Source organism: Gallus gallus, chromosome 1, assembly GCF_016699485.2.
Source record: "Gallus gallus isolate bGalGal1 chromosome 1, bGalGal1.mat.broiler.GRCg7b, whole genome shotgun sequence".
NCBI lineage: Eukaryota > Metazoa > Chordata > Aves > Galliformes > Phasianidae > Gallus > Gallus gallus.
Window position 1 is genome coordinate 89,033,900 of NC_052532.1, and position 12,364 is coordinate 89,046,263.

General features: G+C 40.5%; 2 protein-coding genes across 4 annotated transcripts in view; both read left to right on the forward strand.

The window, feature by feature from the left end:
• Window positions 1-4,050, forward strand: part of ZNF654 (zinc finger protein 654) — a 38,042-nt gene extending 33,992 nt beyond the window's left edge. For both annotated transcript variants that reach the window (XM_416639.8, XM_025144348.3), the window contains one exon: window positions 20-4,050. In XM_416639.8, coding sequence (XP_416639.4) covers window positions 20-27 — 8 coding nt within the window. In that variant the 3' untranslated portion in view covers window positions 28-4,050. The remainder of the gene's footprint in view (window positions 1-19) is intronic.
• Window positions 4,051-4,309: 259 nt separating this feature from the next.
• Window positions 4,310-11,556, forward strand: C3orf38 (C3orf38 homolog). Of its 2 annotated transcripts, none has more exons than XM_004938306.5 (3): window positions 4,310-4,824; window positions 6,082-6,302; window positions 10,089-11,556. In XM_004938306.5, the coding sequence occupies exons 1-3, from the start codon at window positions 4,680-4,682 to the stop codon at window positions 10,659-10,661; spliced, it is 939 nt and encodes a 312-aa protein (XP_004938363.2). In that variant the 5' UTR covers window positions 4,310-4,679; the 3' UTR covers window positions 10,662-11,556. The 2 variants fall into 2 exon arrangements, with proteins under 2 accessions (XP_004938363.2, XP_416640.1); XM_416640.8 differs by having other exon boundaries at window positions 4,310-4,550.
• Window positions 11,557-12,364: the final 808 nt, after the last annotated feature.

Genomic DNA, 12,364 nt, shown 5'->3' on the forward strand with positions numbered 1-12,364 from the left:
TATTTATTCTATTTTGCAGGTGCCTGATTCAACGTTGTGGGAAAGTGTATCAAATGAGGAGTGGTGTAAGAAAACACTACATGAAGAAGCAGGAGTTTGTTTCCCAGTTGGCCTTAAATCATAAAGCAGTCTCAAATTACTAAAGAAAACATGACCTTGATAAAGACAAAGCACATTTTCTAGACAGAACTCGCAGAGGAGTAATGGGAGCTCTGCAGCTTTTGAATCCAGAAAGGTTGCTACAAAATCCCCAAAGTACCAGTTATCCAAAAAGCCACATCCTTTCCAAATGCGTGATTGAAGCTTAGCAGCGCAGTCTTTCTAGCACAGAGGTCTAAGGAAAACAATGCGTACAGCTGAGGAGGCAGAGAAAGCAGAGGCATTAATTGCCTTATAGAAATAAAAACAGCTGGTTCTGTAAGCTGCTTTAGTTATGAAACGTGGTTAGAGGCTCTTCATCCACTCAGCTTGGAAGAAGTCATTCAAGAATGTGTCACTTTATGATGAAATGTATAAGAAATGTGTAGAGGAACTAAACATTCTTTTTTCGAAGTTTGAGTATGTGATTCCATTATCAGCTAAAAAGTGTGGAGCTCATTTAGTAACCTAGTACTTGGAATCCAAAAAGAGTAATGCAGAAAGAGATTAAGGTGGATGGAAAGCTCTAACAGCAAAAAGAAAGCCCAACCCTTGAAGTACAGAGCGCGCAAGCAAAAAGTGTGTTGGTGTGATATTACCTAAGTTCTGCAAAGTGGAAATCAAATGCATGCAGGAGAAGGCCTTTACAAGTCTGTGGTTAAAATACATGTAGGGTGTCCCATAAAACGTCTGTTTTACATACAGGAAGGCTAATACAAGCAGTAAGAGCACGAGTTGTGTGAATATTAACAGAAGCAGAACGAAACAAATGCAGAGTGTGCAGAGGGGTAGACTTGCACTGCAGAGGAGAGTTTAATTAGTTTTATGCAAATACAGGGATCTTTCAGTTGTTGACGTGACTGAAGAGAACTTAAGAAGTTTTCCTGTTGTGTTTTTTTTTTTTTTTAATTTTATTTCTTTGTTTTAAAAAAGAAATAATGACAGATGAAACCAGGGGATGTGTGTCAAGTTAGGCAAAAGATCAGGTAGAGCTTATTTCACACGTGTGGTATTACCTAATGGTGGTAGGCCGCAACTCAATATCGTCATAAATTATTTGCTGTCTAAAGGAAGGGAGAAAATTGTGCATCAGCTCAACCTTAGGATACAGTACAACTGTATCTAGCAGCATCTCTTGAGAAGATAGCCATTCCCAGAAGTTAGTGAAGGAGCTAAGTTAACGTTAAGCACTTTATCCAGCAACTGACAGTTCATAAAAACAATTGCAAAGTCTGTGAAGGTAAGAATTTTGAGTCTGTCACCTGTCCAGTTCCCAAAGAAAGACAGGATGTTTGGAAGCATGAGTTGGACCGGATGATCTTTATGGTTCCATTCCAAATCAGTTTATTTGATCTTATGAAACCAAAAAGATGCTGTTACAGTTTTTGATCTCCACACCCCAGAGGTGTGGCAGACATACACATTGTCTAATGAATGTGTTAATTTATCCTCTAATAACTGTCTTAAAATATCTTGCCATAAAAGTTATTTTTGAAGTCATGTTCTGTGTTGTTACCTGAAAATATTTGTGTGATGATAATCACAGAAAATCCAGTGGTGAAAAATGGTGTGTACAAATGACACCAGCACAGAAACGTAGGACAGCGAAGACCAACTGTTCCTACTCAGCTATCTTGCTTCCTGAATAGTTCATCACAACATCTGTATGACTTACTAAGATGATCAGCTTGCTTAAAATGAGATGCATAAAAATTAACAAGTAAAAGACCCAAGAGGTAAATAAAAGATTTGTTCATTGTAGTAATGGCTCACACGTGCAAATTTAAGGGTTTCACTGTAAAATAAGCTGTTAAATAGTTCTGGAACTTAATAGTTTCAGTAGTGCCTCTGCTAATAATCCTCTGTGAAGTTGCAGATATTTGCATTAATTCTGCTTCCTTCTTCCTTCCTGAGAGGTAAAAAGAACACAAAATCAGATTTTTTTCGTCATTTTAGTGGTTTTGGGTTTTTTTTTTTTTGCCTTTCCTTTAAGTTGGTTTAACATAAAAGGGTATAAAATTATGATCACAGATATGTGTACATTACATTGCTATCAATGGCTGGCCCACTTTGAGAGATCTTTATGACATTTGAGGCACCAAAGAATTTTTCTTTTTGCATTTGCAAAAAAAGTGGTTTAAATGTATCATTCATATATATTGCATACACACGGTCTGTATGAATATTTACATATATAAATACATTAAAAAATGTCAAACACGAGGGACTGTATCAGCAAAATGCACTTTCACTTCTCATTTTTTTTTTCGCTTCAAGCTACCAACTACGAGTAATTTTTAAGGACCCAGTTAGCATCTTGAATGTTCCCAGACTCCCCTTTCTTTGCTGAACATCTGTTAAATTTGCTGAAGTGTATTTGGGTGGGGGGGGGGAAAGAAGAAAGCTAATTTTAAACTATTGCAGTTTTAAAAATCTGGGAACTCAGTCAATAGATGTGGCAAATGTTTGTGTAAAGTCCTTTAAGTGTACCTTTAATCTTTGGTGCTTTTTACATTTTCCTGGAGCTCCGTGTGTTTGAATATGCTTTAAAACCATGACTGAAACTTGTATTTTTTTCTTTTGGTTTAAAGTGTGTAGATAAGTGCATCTATGTACGTGCATAAACTGTGACCATAATTTTTTGTACCTGTATTAAACTCATTTTTGTTCAAAGATGCTTTTCTTGGACACCACCATTTGTTTATACCACGTGTTAAGAATATTTACATGAGAGAACTGGAAGACTGAATTCTTACGTAGGTGAGCATTAGCAATCACCTAATGCCTATCAGAAATATCTTAAATTGACTTTAAATGGCAAGTGGGTGGTAAAATTTTTTGTTTAAAGTCAAGATTTTACTTCAGAAGACACTGTATTTTCTTCAGACTGTTCTCTAATACCTGTTGGTATTCTCAGATAGCTGCAGTATTCAGTTATGAGCAAAAAGATCTTTTAACGTGTGTGGGATAATTCTACATGCTTTCTTAGAAGTTTTTGGTATGTCGAGTATTATCCTATACTAAGCCTGCAACTTTTAGGGCTGAAAAGGGTTCTGAGTCTAGAATTGAAAGGTTCGGTCCCAGGCATTAAACGTATAATGGGAAATAATTCATCAGGATGTATTGCTTTGATTCAAGGAATGCTGGAGTGCGTGTGTAATGTAAGCATGGACGTTTATGAAAACTGCCTCAAGTTACACATGAACGTGGGAGCTTTACTGGATCAAAGTCTGTGCATTTGATTGCAGATAATCAGGTTTTAATAAGGTTCCTTCAGGTGGCTTCAATTTGGACTTAAAATTTCATCGTCAGAAACAATAACCTGATGGCGGTTCACTGTAAAGGTCGTGCAAGCTCCAATTCTCAGAGAGTTGCCACTCGGTGGGCACCTTTCGCAAACAGTATAATTATTGCAAGTGGTCATATCTGTGGGGGAAAGGTCACTGGTACTTTGGTTATTTAGCCATATTCATTGAAACTATATAAATTGTATAGTTTGGATAATTTATAATATTAAACTCTGTGATTTTTTTAATATCACGTTGAAGGTTCAGCTGTACTCATTTCTTTTACCGTTTAACACCGGTGGTATGGACAGAAGACTCAGAGGGGGTGGTAGTGTTACTATTTTCTTAATTTATTTGGTACTGTATAACACCTTTCTGATTAAATGCAGCGTATGCATTTTGGGACTCTGTTAATTTGTAAAAGCTGTTACAGGTTCAGCAAGAAAGGAAATTTGTGCTTCCTTGTTGAATGTTAAATTATTTTACTTTGCATTTTATATGAGAGTACAAATTAAAACTGAGCCATCAAACTGCAATAAATCAACAGTAGTGTTTCATTTTAAAAACTTTTTTGTACTGTACATAGATTTGTTCAATAAAACGTTGTCTTTGTTGTTGATAGAAAGCGATCTTGTCTTTTGGGGATCTGCTCTGTAAATACCACTGCAGTATCTGGTCGAGCAGCGAAAGCTTCGAGCTCACTCTGAGCGTTCTTAGGCACCAGCTCCACTGCGAGTACGTGAGCCACTTGGTAAATTCAGTGCCAGCTGCCTCTGGCGGCGGCTGCCCGAGGTGCCTGAGCTCTGCTTGTGAGCCGGGGCGGAACCAAAGTGCCGGCAGCTGTTTCCGTCCGGTTTGTATTGACCAACGGACGCTGCTCCGCAGGGGGACTGCGTCGAGCATCATAGCGGAAGTAGGCGCTAGGGCGCGCCGTTGCTAGAGCTTCGGCCCGGGGACGGCTCCAGCTCCCAGCTCGGCGGCCGGGCCTGAGGATGGCGTCGCTGGGGCTGAGCGAGCGGGAGCAAGCCGGCTGCCGCCAGATACTGGAGTTGCTCGAGACCGAGGAGCTGCTGGCGCTGACGGACACCGTCACTAATCGCCTGGTACATCCGGAGAACCGCCAAGGTGTGCGGATTCCCTTGCGGCGGGCAGCCTTCCGCCCGGTCGCGCCCATCTCGGAGCGGGGAAGCGGGCGCCTGCCCTCGTGCCTGAGCGCGGCGGAGGGGTTGCGGTCCCCGGGCCCGTGCGTTCCCCATGGCCTCTGGTCGGCGGCGGCACCCGACACAGCGGCGAAGGCGGAACGGGACCGGGCCTTGCGGAACGCGGCTGCCGCTGGTTCGGTTCGATCGCCTCCTGGGCTGCATCCGTGCCAGCAGCACCGGCGTTCGTTCACCTGCAGGTTTTCTTCAGGCTTCTTATGTATTTATTCGAATAGCGATTTTAGATAAAAGAGATTTAGCTAAAAGAGGCAGTCGTTCGGTTCTTCAGCTGTGCTCCGTTTCGTGTTCGGTCTTAGCGTTTGTGGTTATATAAGTTGCTGAGAGCCCAGTCTCGGTTTGGGTGAGCGGTGGCTGCCACAGCGACTGTAAAAATACATCTCATCCTGAGTTCCTAATTCTGCCGCAGAGCCTCGCAGCTGAGTGAACGCTGCGTTTTGGTGCACTGTCATTGTATTGCTATGCTTGGTGCTTTCTTATGAACGCGAGCTTCCTAATATGGCTTGTGTGGAGATGAAACTGATAGAATTGCCTTTTTTTCAACCTTCAAGGCACCCCCTTTCTCAAAATACTTTGCAGGGTCTAAAAAGCGTAAACTTCAGGTACATAATTGTTTTTCAATATAGGAGAAATCAGGGATGACCTGTTTTCTGTCAATTGCCCGTTCCCAAGAAGCATTGGAATACTTGTATGTACGTCAGAATAGCAATATTATCTGGCCAGCTCACATAAACTACTCATTTGATGCAGAAATTAAGACTTGAAATGCACGTTCGGAAGAACCTGAAAAGATTTGTCTGGTTCTTTCTCTGTGTGATCTTGCTTTCAGGAAGACAGGTAAATAATAGGCTTATTTCAGAGTATCTTGGAGCTTTTCAAATGGAAAATGAAATGGAGCTTGTGCTGAGTGAGGGTGCAGCATGGTGGCGTGAAGCAGCAAGCCTTAAACACTCTGCCGTGTTAGAATCAAATCAACTCATTTTGAAGTGATGGCAAGCCATGTCTCTGGGATTGTGGGTGAAATACATTGTGAACGAGGATCCTTACGCTTCTGAAGGCACCTGGGGTTGAACATCTCAGCCTACCTAAAAAGCATTGTTAGTTTCATTTGGAAAACAAAGATGCATCCTTTTTATCAAACTTAAATAAGACACGGCTCCAAACGGTTATGATACTGGTAGCAGGGATTACAAGGTCGGTAGGTCTTCAGTAAAACCAGCACTAGCTTTTGAACGTGTTCCACGAGGCTTTTGATATCTTTGTGTAGCATGACTTGTATGTAATTACTTCAGATTTCAGTTTACAAACAAATGTATAGCAATTTACATTTCACTTAGCGTTACGATATGTTGGGAGGTGCCAGTCAAGAGCTTAATAGCAAAGGTTTGTGTTTTAATTGTGAGAGGTACAACCGCTGACTTCCATTTCTTCACTTGCAGAGGCCATTCAGGCCATCTTGGTTTACAGCCAAAGTGCAGAAGAACTTTTGAAACGAAGAAAAGTATATCGAGAAATAATTTTTAAGTATTTGTCAGGACAAGGAATTGCAGTGCCTCCTTCCTCCGAGAAACATCAACTCATTGCCTGTGTAAGGGAGTACTGGGACAGGAAGCTCACATCACGTGTCTCACAGTCGGGGGAGAGAACAACACATGCAGAGGTGAGTGCTACTTTCTGAAAGGCCTGAAGATACAGAACAAGAAATACCAATGCTCTAATGCAGGGCCAAAGTGAGACTTTTTGCATTTGTTTGAGAAGGTACTGAACTTCTTTTTCTGTTTTCTGTTTGATTGTTTGCTCTAATTAAACCATTTAATCTGTCTGTGCCAGTGTGTCACTTGCAGAGCACAGTATGAGTGTATTTGAACTCTAAGGTATGTGTTCTTCATAGAATCCTAGAATGGCCTGGGTTTAAAAGGACCACAGTGATCATCGAGTTTCAACCCCCCTGCCATGGGCAAAGTTGCCAACCAGCAGACCAGGCTGCCCAGAGCCACATCCAGCCTGGCCTTGAATGCCTCCAGGGATGGGGCATCCGCAGCCTCCTTGGACAACCTGTTCCCTCTGTGTGAAAAACTTCCTAATATCCAACCTAAACCTCCCCTGTCTTAGTGTAAAACCATTCCCCCCTGTCCTGTCACTCTCCACCCTCGTAAACAGCCGTTCCCCCTCTTGTTTATATGCTCCCTCCAAGTATTCTTCACGCTTTTAATTTTAAGTTGAAGTGCAAGTTAAAAATGGGGGATATTGACAGATAATTCTGTAGATTCAAGGGTAACTCAGAGCAGCTTTAGTGGTTGGAAAGCCTGCACAGTCCCTCACTGGTTTTTAATGTGATGAATGTTCTCCGAAGTTTTACTTTGTGCTGGCGATTTTCAGTCTTTTGCCAGCCTTGCCAGGGATTAGCATTTGTAAGGGCTTGTTAGAAAGGGCTCTCGATATGTTTCTAGAGGCAGTGAGATCAAAACAGCATTGTCTGTAAGCAGCGCTTCTTCTTAGGTCTTGCAGTTAATAGAGTAGAGGGCACGTTTTTGAGGATTTTCTCATTGAAATGTAAGGTCTGTAGCAGTGCCAGGCCTGTGCCGTTTTGCCTTAAATTTTAGTAACACTCAAGTTAATTTGAAATTCAAATCACCACGTTTAGCCAAATCTCTGTGGTGTAATGAACTTTCAGGGTTTTATTATTCCTGGATCTTTACCACGCAGTTTTCAATAGCCTCGCTCTCTCAAGTACTGTATGTCAGCGACGTAATGAGCAACAGCCCCACCAGCTGGACTGTGTGAGCTCTGTAGCTGTTGATAATTCAATGCAGGGAGCTTTCCTCTGGGGCTAGCTGATTCAAATGAAGATTTAGCTGAGAATTGCTTTTAAAACAATGTTTTATGTGCGTGTTTGGAAAGAAAATTTTGCTTCTGCAGGAACACTTCCAAGTAGTCACCCTATGGCAAAGTTTTGTGATTGAAGGTAGGTAAATGAAATTCTCCAAAGCGCTTGAAGACGTTCATGAAGAAAGAGAAGTTCAAGCGTTTTACTTATCATATACACACGATAGAATCATGGAAAGGCTTGGGTTGGAATGGATCTGAAACATCTTTCTTTGCCTTGGTTTTCACTTAATCCTTTTGGTCCTCCTTGTGTTGAAGACATGAGTAGCAGAAACTTACATAACAGAATTAGAATTTGATTATAGTTTCTTGCTTGACAGTTACAGGATTTCTACATAGAAGCCTCCAAACTTTTCATACAGTATTCTAGGAATAGACTAATTGACAAACCCTACGAAACAACGTTACATTTAGTTCTTTTTCACCTTTTCACTCTTTTTCACCTATGGTAGAAGAAAGGAGAGAGTAAGTGAACTGTAGGAATTAAATAGACTCTCGGAACGATACTTGAGCATCCAATTGTTGCCTTTCCTTTAGAAAGAACTGTTTATATAACCAACTTAAAAACCTGTTGTAAATATTGAGTTGCTAACCAACTTGTTGCCTGTCTGCTCACACTTCATTTTTACTTTTCTACGTGTACTTGTAGACATAAGAAAGAAGTGCTGCAAAGAATATGGTTTTTTATTTAAGCCTGGCCCATAATGGTGTTAAAAAACAAACACTAAATGCTTACTGACAGAACTCTTGGAGTGGTTTGCCGCCCTCTTCTGGTTTGGATTTTGTAACACGATCATTGGTTCCTAATTGATACTCGGGTTTGCTCCTTGCTGAGAATTTGGCTTCAAAATTGTACACCCATTGCTCTTGATTGTCAGTTTCAGCAACTCAACATTAAAGTTGGATATTATCCTGAAGTATTTTTTTTATCCTTACATCTTAGGTGAATTTTAGGAGTGTCATACTCTGTAAAACAATGTAAAGGATAGCACACAGCTTGTTCACGATCCTAAGGGAGCTGGAGGAAGGTGTATTTTGAGTAGCTTCGTGCATTCTTTCACTAGTCTGTCTTCCCTAGGGCTTCTAAGCAAGTCAGCATCTTTGAACCTTTACAGGTTATTCATGGAAGGTTCTGCTGTCTGCTGGCAACGCTTAAATCACTACTTTAAAATACTTTCTTAACAGACTCAGTGTCGAACAAAGAATTTTATGACGCTTTGAGGGAAGAATTTTATGACAGACTGAGTGGAGTTGCCTTAATTCCCAGAGCACGTATATTGCTTGAAAATCCCTGCAGCCCTCCTGGCCTGTTTAAGTGATCCGTTTCACTATTAGAAAAGTAACTGAGGTTCACAAAGACTTTTGCTTTTATTTGTTTGGTTTTTTTTGTTTGCTTTGAAGAGCAGCCATGAAGAGCAGAAAAAAAGCCATAGTTTTCTTTGATTTGGGCTTTTCTTCTATTAGAAACATACTGAAGACCACAAACATCACTTAGGAAAGTGACCAAGCACATTTTAGATGATTTTGGCAGTTAGTACCACACAAAGCTAAATTCAGGCATGGGATCTGGTGCTGAGAAAGTTCTGGAACGTATTAATTCTTTGAATTTTGGTTCTTCCTGAATTGTTAGTGTGTTTTGTTAGCAAACTCTGCTGGCTGTGCTAAATCAGAAGTATTGCTGCTGGCCACAAATCAGAAGGTATTCTGTCAGCTCCAGGTAGTAGGATGTGCATTTTCAAAGGGTGACTTCTCCGTAAGTATTTGTCCTTATCAGTTGTCTGAAGGCATAGAGAGCTCCACAGTTCGCAAGCTTGAAAAGTAGGAAGAAACAAGAGCCTGAAGGCAACAGGAAAGAGGAAAAAAACAAGTCAGCATATTTGCTAACTTTAGCTTTTAGTAAATTGATATGCCTTTATATGAGATCAGCTTTTAGGGATGGGTCTGTATCCTTCTTGTTTTTCTGTAACTTTCTTTTCAAAGTGTAAAAGCCAGCAAAAAGTTACTTGCCCAAGTACTTTTTGCACTATGTGAGAATACTGGTCTCACAGAGGTGGTTCAAAAAAATTTCTCCTGCCCTTTTTTTGGTATCATAGAATCACAGAATGGCCCAGGTTGGAAGGGACCTCAAGGATCATGAAGCTCCAATGCCCTCTCCACAGACAGGGCCACTAGCCTCCACATTTAATACTACACCAGGCTGCCCAGGGCCCCATCCAACCTGGCCTTGAACACCTCCAGGGATGGGGCATCCACAACCTCTCTGGGCAGCCTGTTCCAGCACCTCACCACCTCCTTGTAGAGCCAGGATTTCCCTCTTGGATTATAAATAGCAGACCAAGACGGAACTACATTTCAAAGAACCTACTCTGATTCTCTAGCTGATTACTATCTTAAGAATTAATGTTTTTTTCTTTGTTGTTTTCTTCAGGTACTCTGTCTCAGAATGCTTGAAGATTTATAATGTTTAAAATAAGAATTTAAATGACTTTGGACTGTTCAAACTGGTAAACTCGCATGGTTGGACTAAATAGTACTAAGAAAATATTATTCTTAATTGCAGGGTCATGAAAAGAGGCAGAAGTCCCAGGATGATGTTCATAATCTAGGAGGAGAATTCTGCCAATGGTACTTTGAACTCCTGAATTCTCAGCATCCTCTGGGAGTAAAATCTGAAGAAACTTGGGGACCGCAGCATTTCTGGGAGAATGCCAAAATGAAGTTCTGTTACAACACAGTAGAAAAAAATGTGGAAGATTATGATGGTGCGGAAATGGTGAGCCTTCGTCTGCTCTCGCTGGTTAAAGAAGAATATCTTTTATTCAACCCTAACTTGACTGCTGATGGACTGAAATGTGCCATGTCTCGACATGGGTTAGTACTGGTGGCAGTGGCCGGCACAGTACATAGAGGCAACATATGTTTGGGTATCTTTGAACAAATTTTTGGACTCATTAGGTGTCCTGTTAGAGGGAATACCTGGAAAATAAAAATTGTGGATCTTAAAATAGTTGGACAGGATGCTCTGGAGCCTGGAATCCAGATCGAGAAACCCTCCATCAAATACGAGTCAAATCAACTGCAAGAGTGGTACGATGGGAGAGAACTGGCAGTGCTCGAACCTCACAAATACTGAGCAATGCTTTCAAGATAGAGTGACCAATGGTGGGGGAAAAACCTGTACAGCACTTATAGTGCTTAGTTGAGGATTGAAATGGTTGAAGCAATGTGATTTTGTCTCTTTCTTGAATCAGATTTGCTGGATGACAAATGGAAATGCAGAGTCTAAAGTATTCATACAGGTGATGGTTTGGAGTACCTTTCTGACAGCTAACAAACATTTAAACATATCACTGTAGAGTTTGTAACTATAGTTGGGAATGGAGTTACTTAAAGAATGCAGGTACATTTGATTATGGGAAGTTTTATGTCAAGTTGGATGACCTTGAGATCACAAGCTGCGAGTTGCTTCTTTTTGAGAAACCATTTTAAATTCCTGAGTTATAAGAGAACATCCTTGCTTCTGGCTTTCTGAAATTGAGACTGGTGAATGTCCGAATGGTCTTTTAAAAGTCCCAAGAAAGCCATCTGCTGATTTGGGAATTGTTGGAGGGAACGGGCAGAGTGAAGCAAATGGAGATGCTGCCTATTCATTCTGAATGTGATTTCTCCTCTAGCCAGTAGTAGCAGTTTACTGGGACAGTGCAGAGGTTAGCAGAGGTTGAATTTTGTATCTTTATTTTCGTTCACTTTACAGTTCCATCGTTGAGATGGTTTGCAGGTATCTGTTTCTAGCACTTGGATCAAATGGTTGATTTTATGACTTGCAGACTTAGTGTCTGAAGCAAATGCTTTGATAATTATTTTGCATATACTTGCAACAGAGTTTCTAATATAATAATTGTAATTTTTATATGTTTTCTCAAAATTGGAATTTCTGTCTACTCCTAGCTGCTTTATTATATTGTCCAGACAATGGGAGTTCACAAGTGGTGATATAAAATAAATAAAGAATCTAAATACTGCTGAAATTATTGCCATTGTAGAATTTGTTTGTACGATTTTTTTTCCTTCTTCTTAAGTGATTAATGGTGAAACTAGATGAAAACTTCTAGCATCTTCTTTGGCTTATTTAGGAGTTCTGTTTTATTTTATAGCTTCCCCAATACAAGCAGTGAAAATGGAAATGTTCCGTGTAGCGTGAGAACACTTCTTTTGTTTTTGATGTGTTTGTCAGAGAAGCCAAGTGGTGAAATTCCGGGTGGATGCGGGAAACAAGAAGATTCAGGTATGCGATATACCAAGAAATACCCAGAACTGATTTTTACAAACAATCTGAATCTAAAGTTGTTTTTAACACCACCACCACCACCAAAATCTGAAACGATTTGTTTTCTAAGCAAAAGTTCAAATACAGTGTTGGAATGCTCTTTCCCAATAAACAGCTGAGGTATGACTTACTCAGCTACTGTCTGATAATAAATAAACGTCAGCCTAAAATTAAAATGGTTTCTTCATGTGTTGAGAATTGCATTCTTTGTAAGGTGAGGACAAAAGCCAACCCAGAGGCCTAAATGGGCACTTTTTCAACGTTCAGTATGCAGATCTGTACTACAACAACATGTTCGGTCTTTTGCAGAATTCTAGTTTCTAGCTGGCACAGTAACTTTAGTCTGTGTTAAATATGAGCGTGACAAAGGGTGTAGTTGTTTATTACTGCGTTAAGTAGATTTGATGTGAGCTGTCCCCTTCTGCTCAGGTAAGGTCAGGTAAGTGCCCTTGCTTCCTTCTGTCAACATTACTGATAATGCTTCTTCTGAACAAGAGGGAGTGAGGACT

Excerpts from the sequence above, each read along its gene's own strand:
- C3orf38 (XM_004938306.5), top strand. The coding sequence starts at position 4,680 with ATGGCCTCTGGTCGGCGGCGGCACCCGACACAGCGGCGAAGGCGGAAC. Across the intron at positions 4,825-6,081 it reads CGGCGTTCGTTCACCTGCAG|AGGCCATTCAGGCCATCTTG; the intron begins GTTTTCTTCAGG and ends CTTCACTTGCAG. Across the intron at positions 6,303-10,088 it reads AGAGAACAACACATGCAGAG|GGTCATGAAAAGAGGCAGAA; the intron begins GTGAGTGCTACT and ends TCTTAATTGCAG.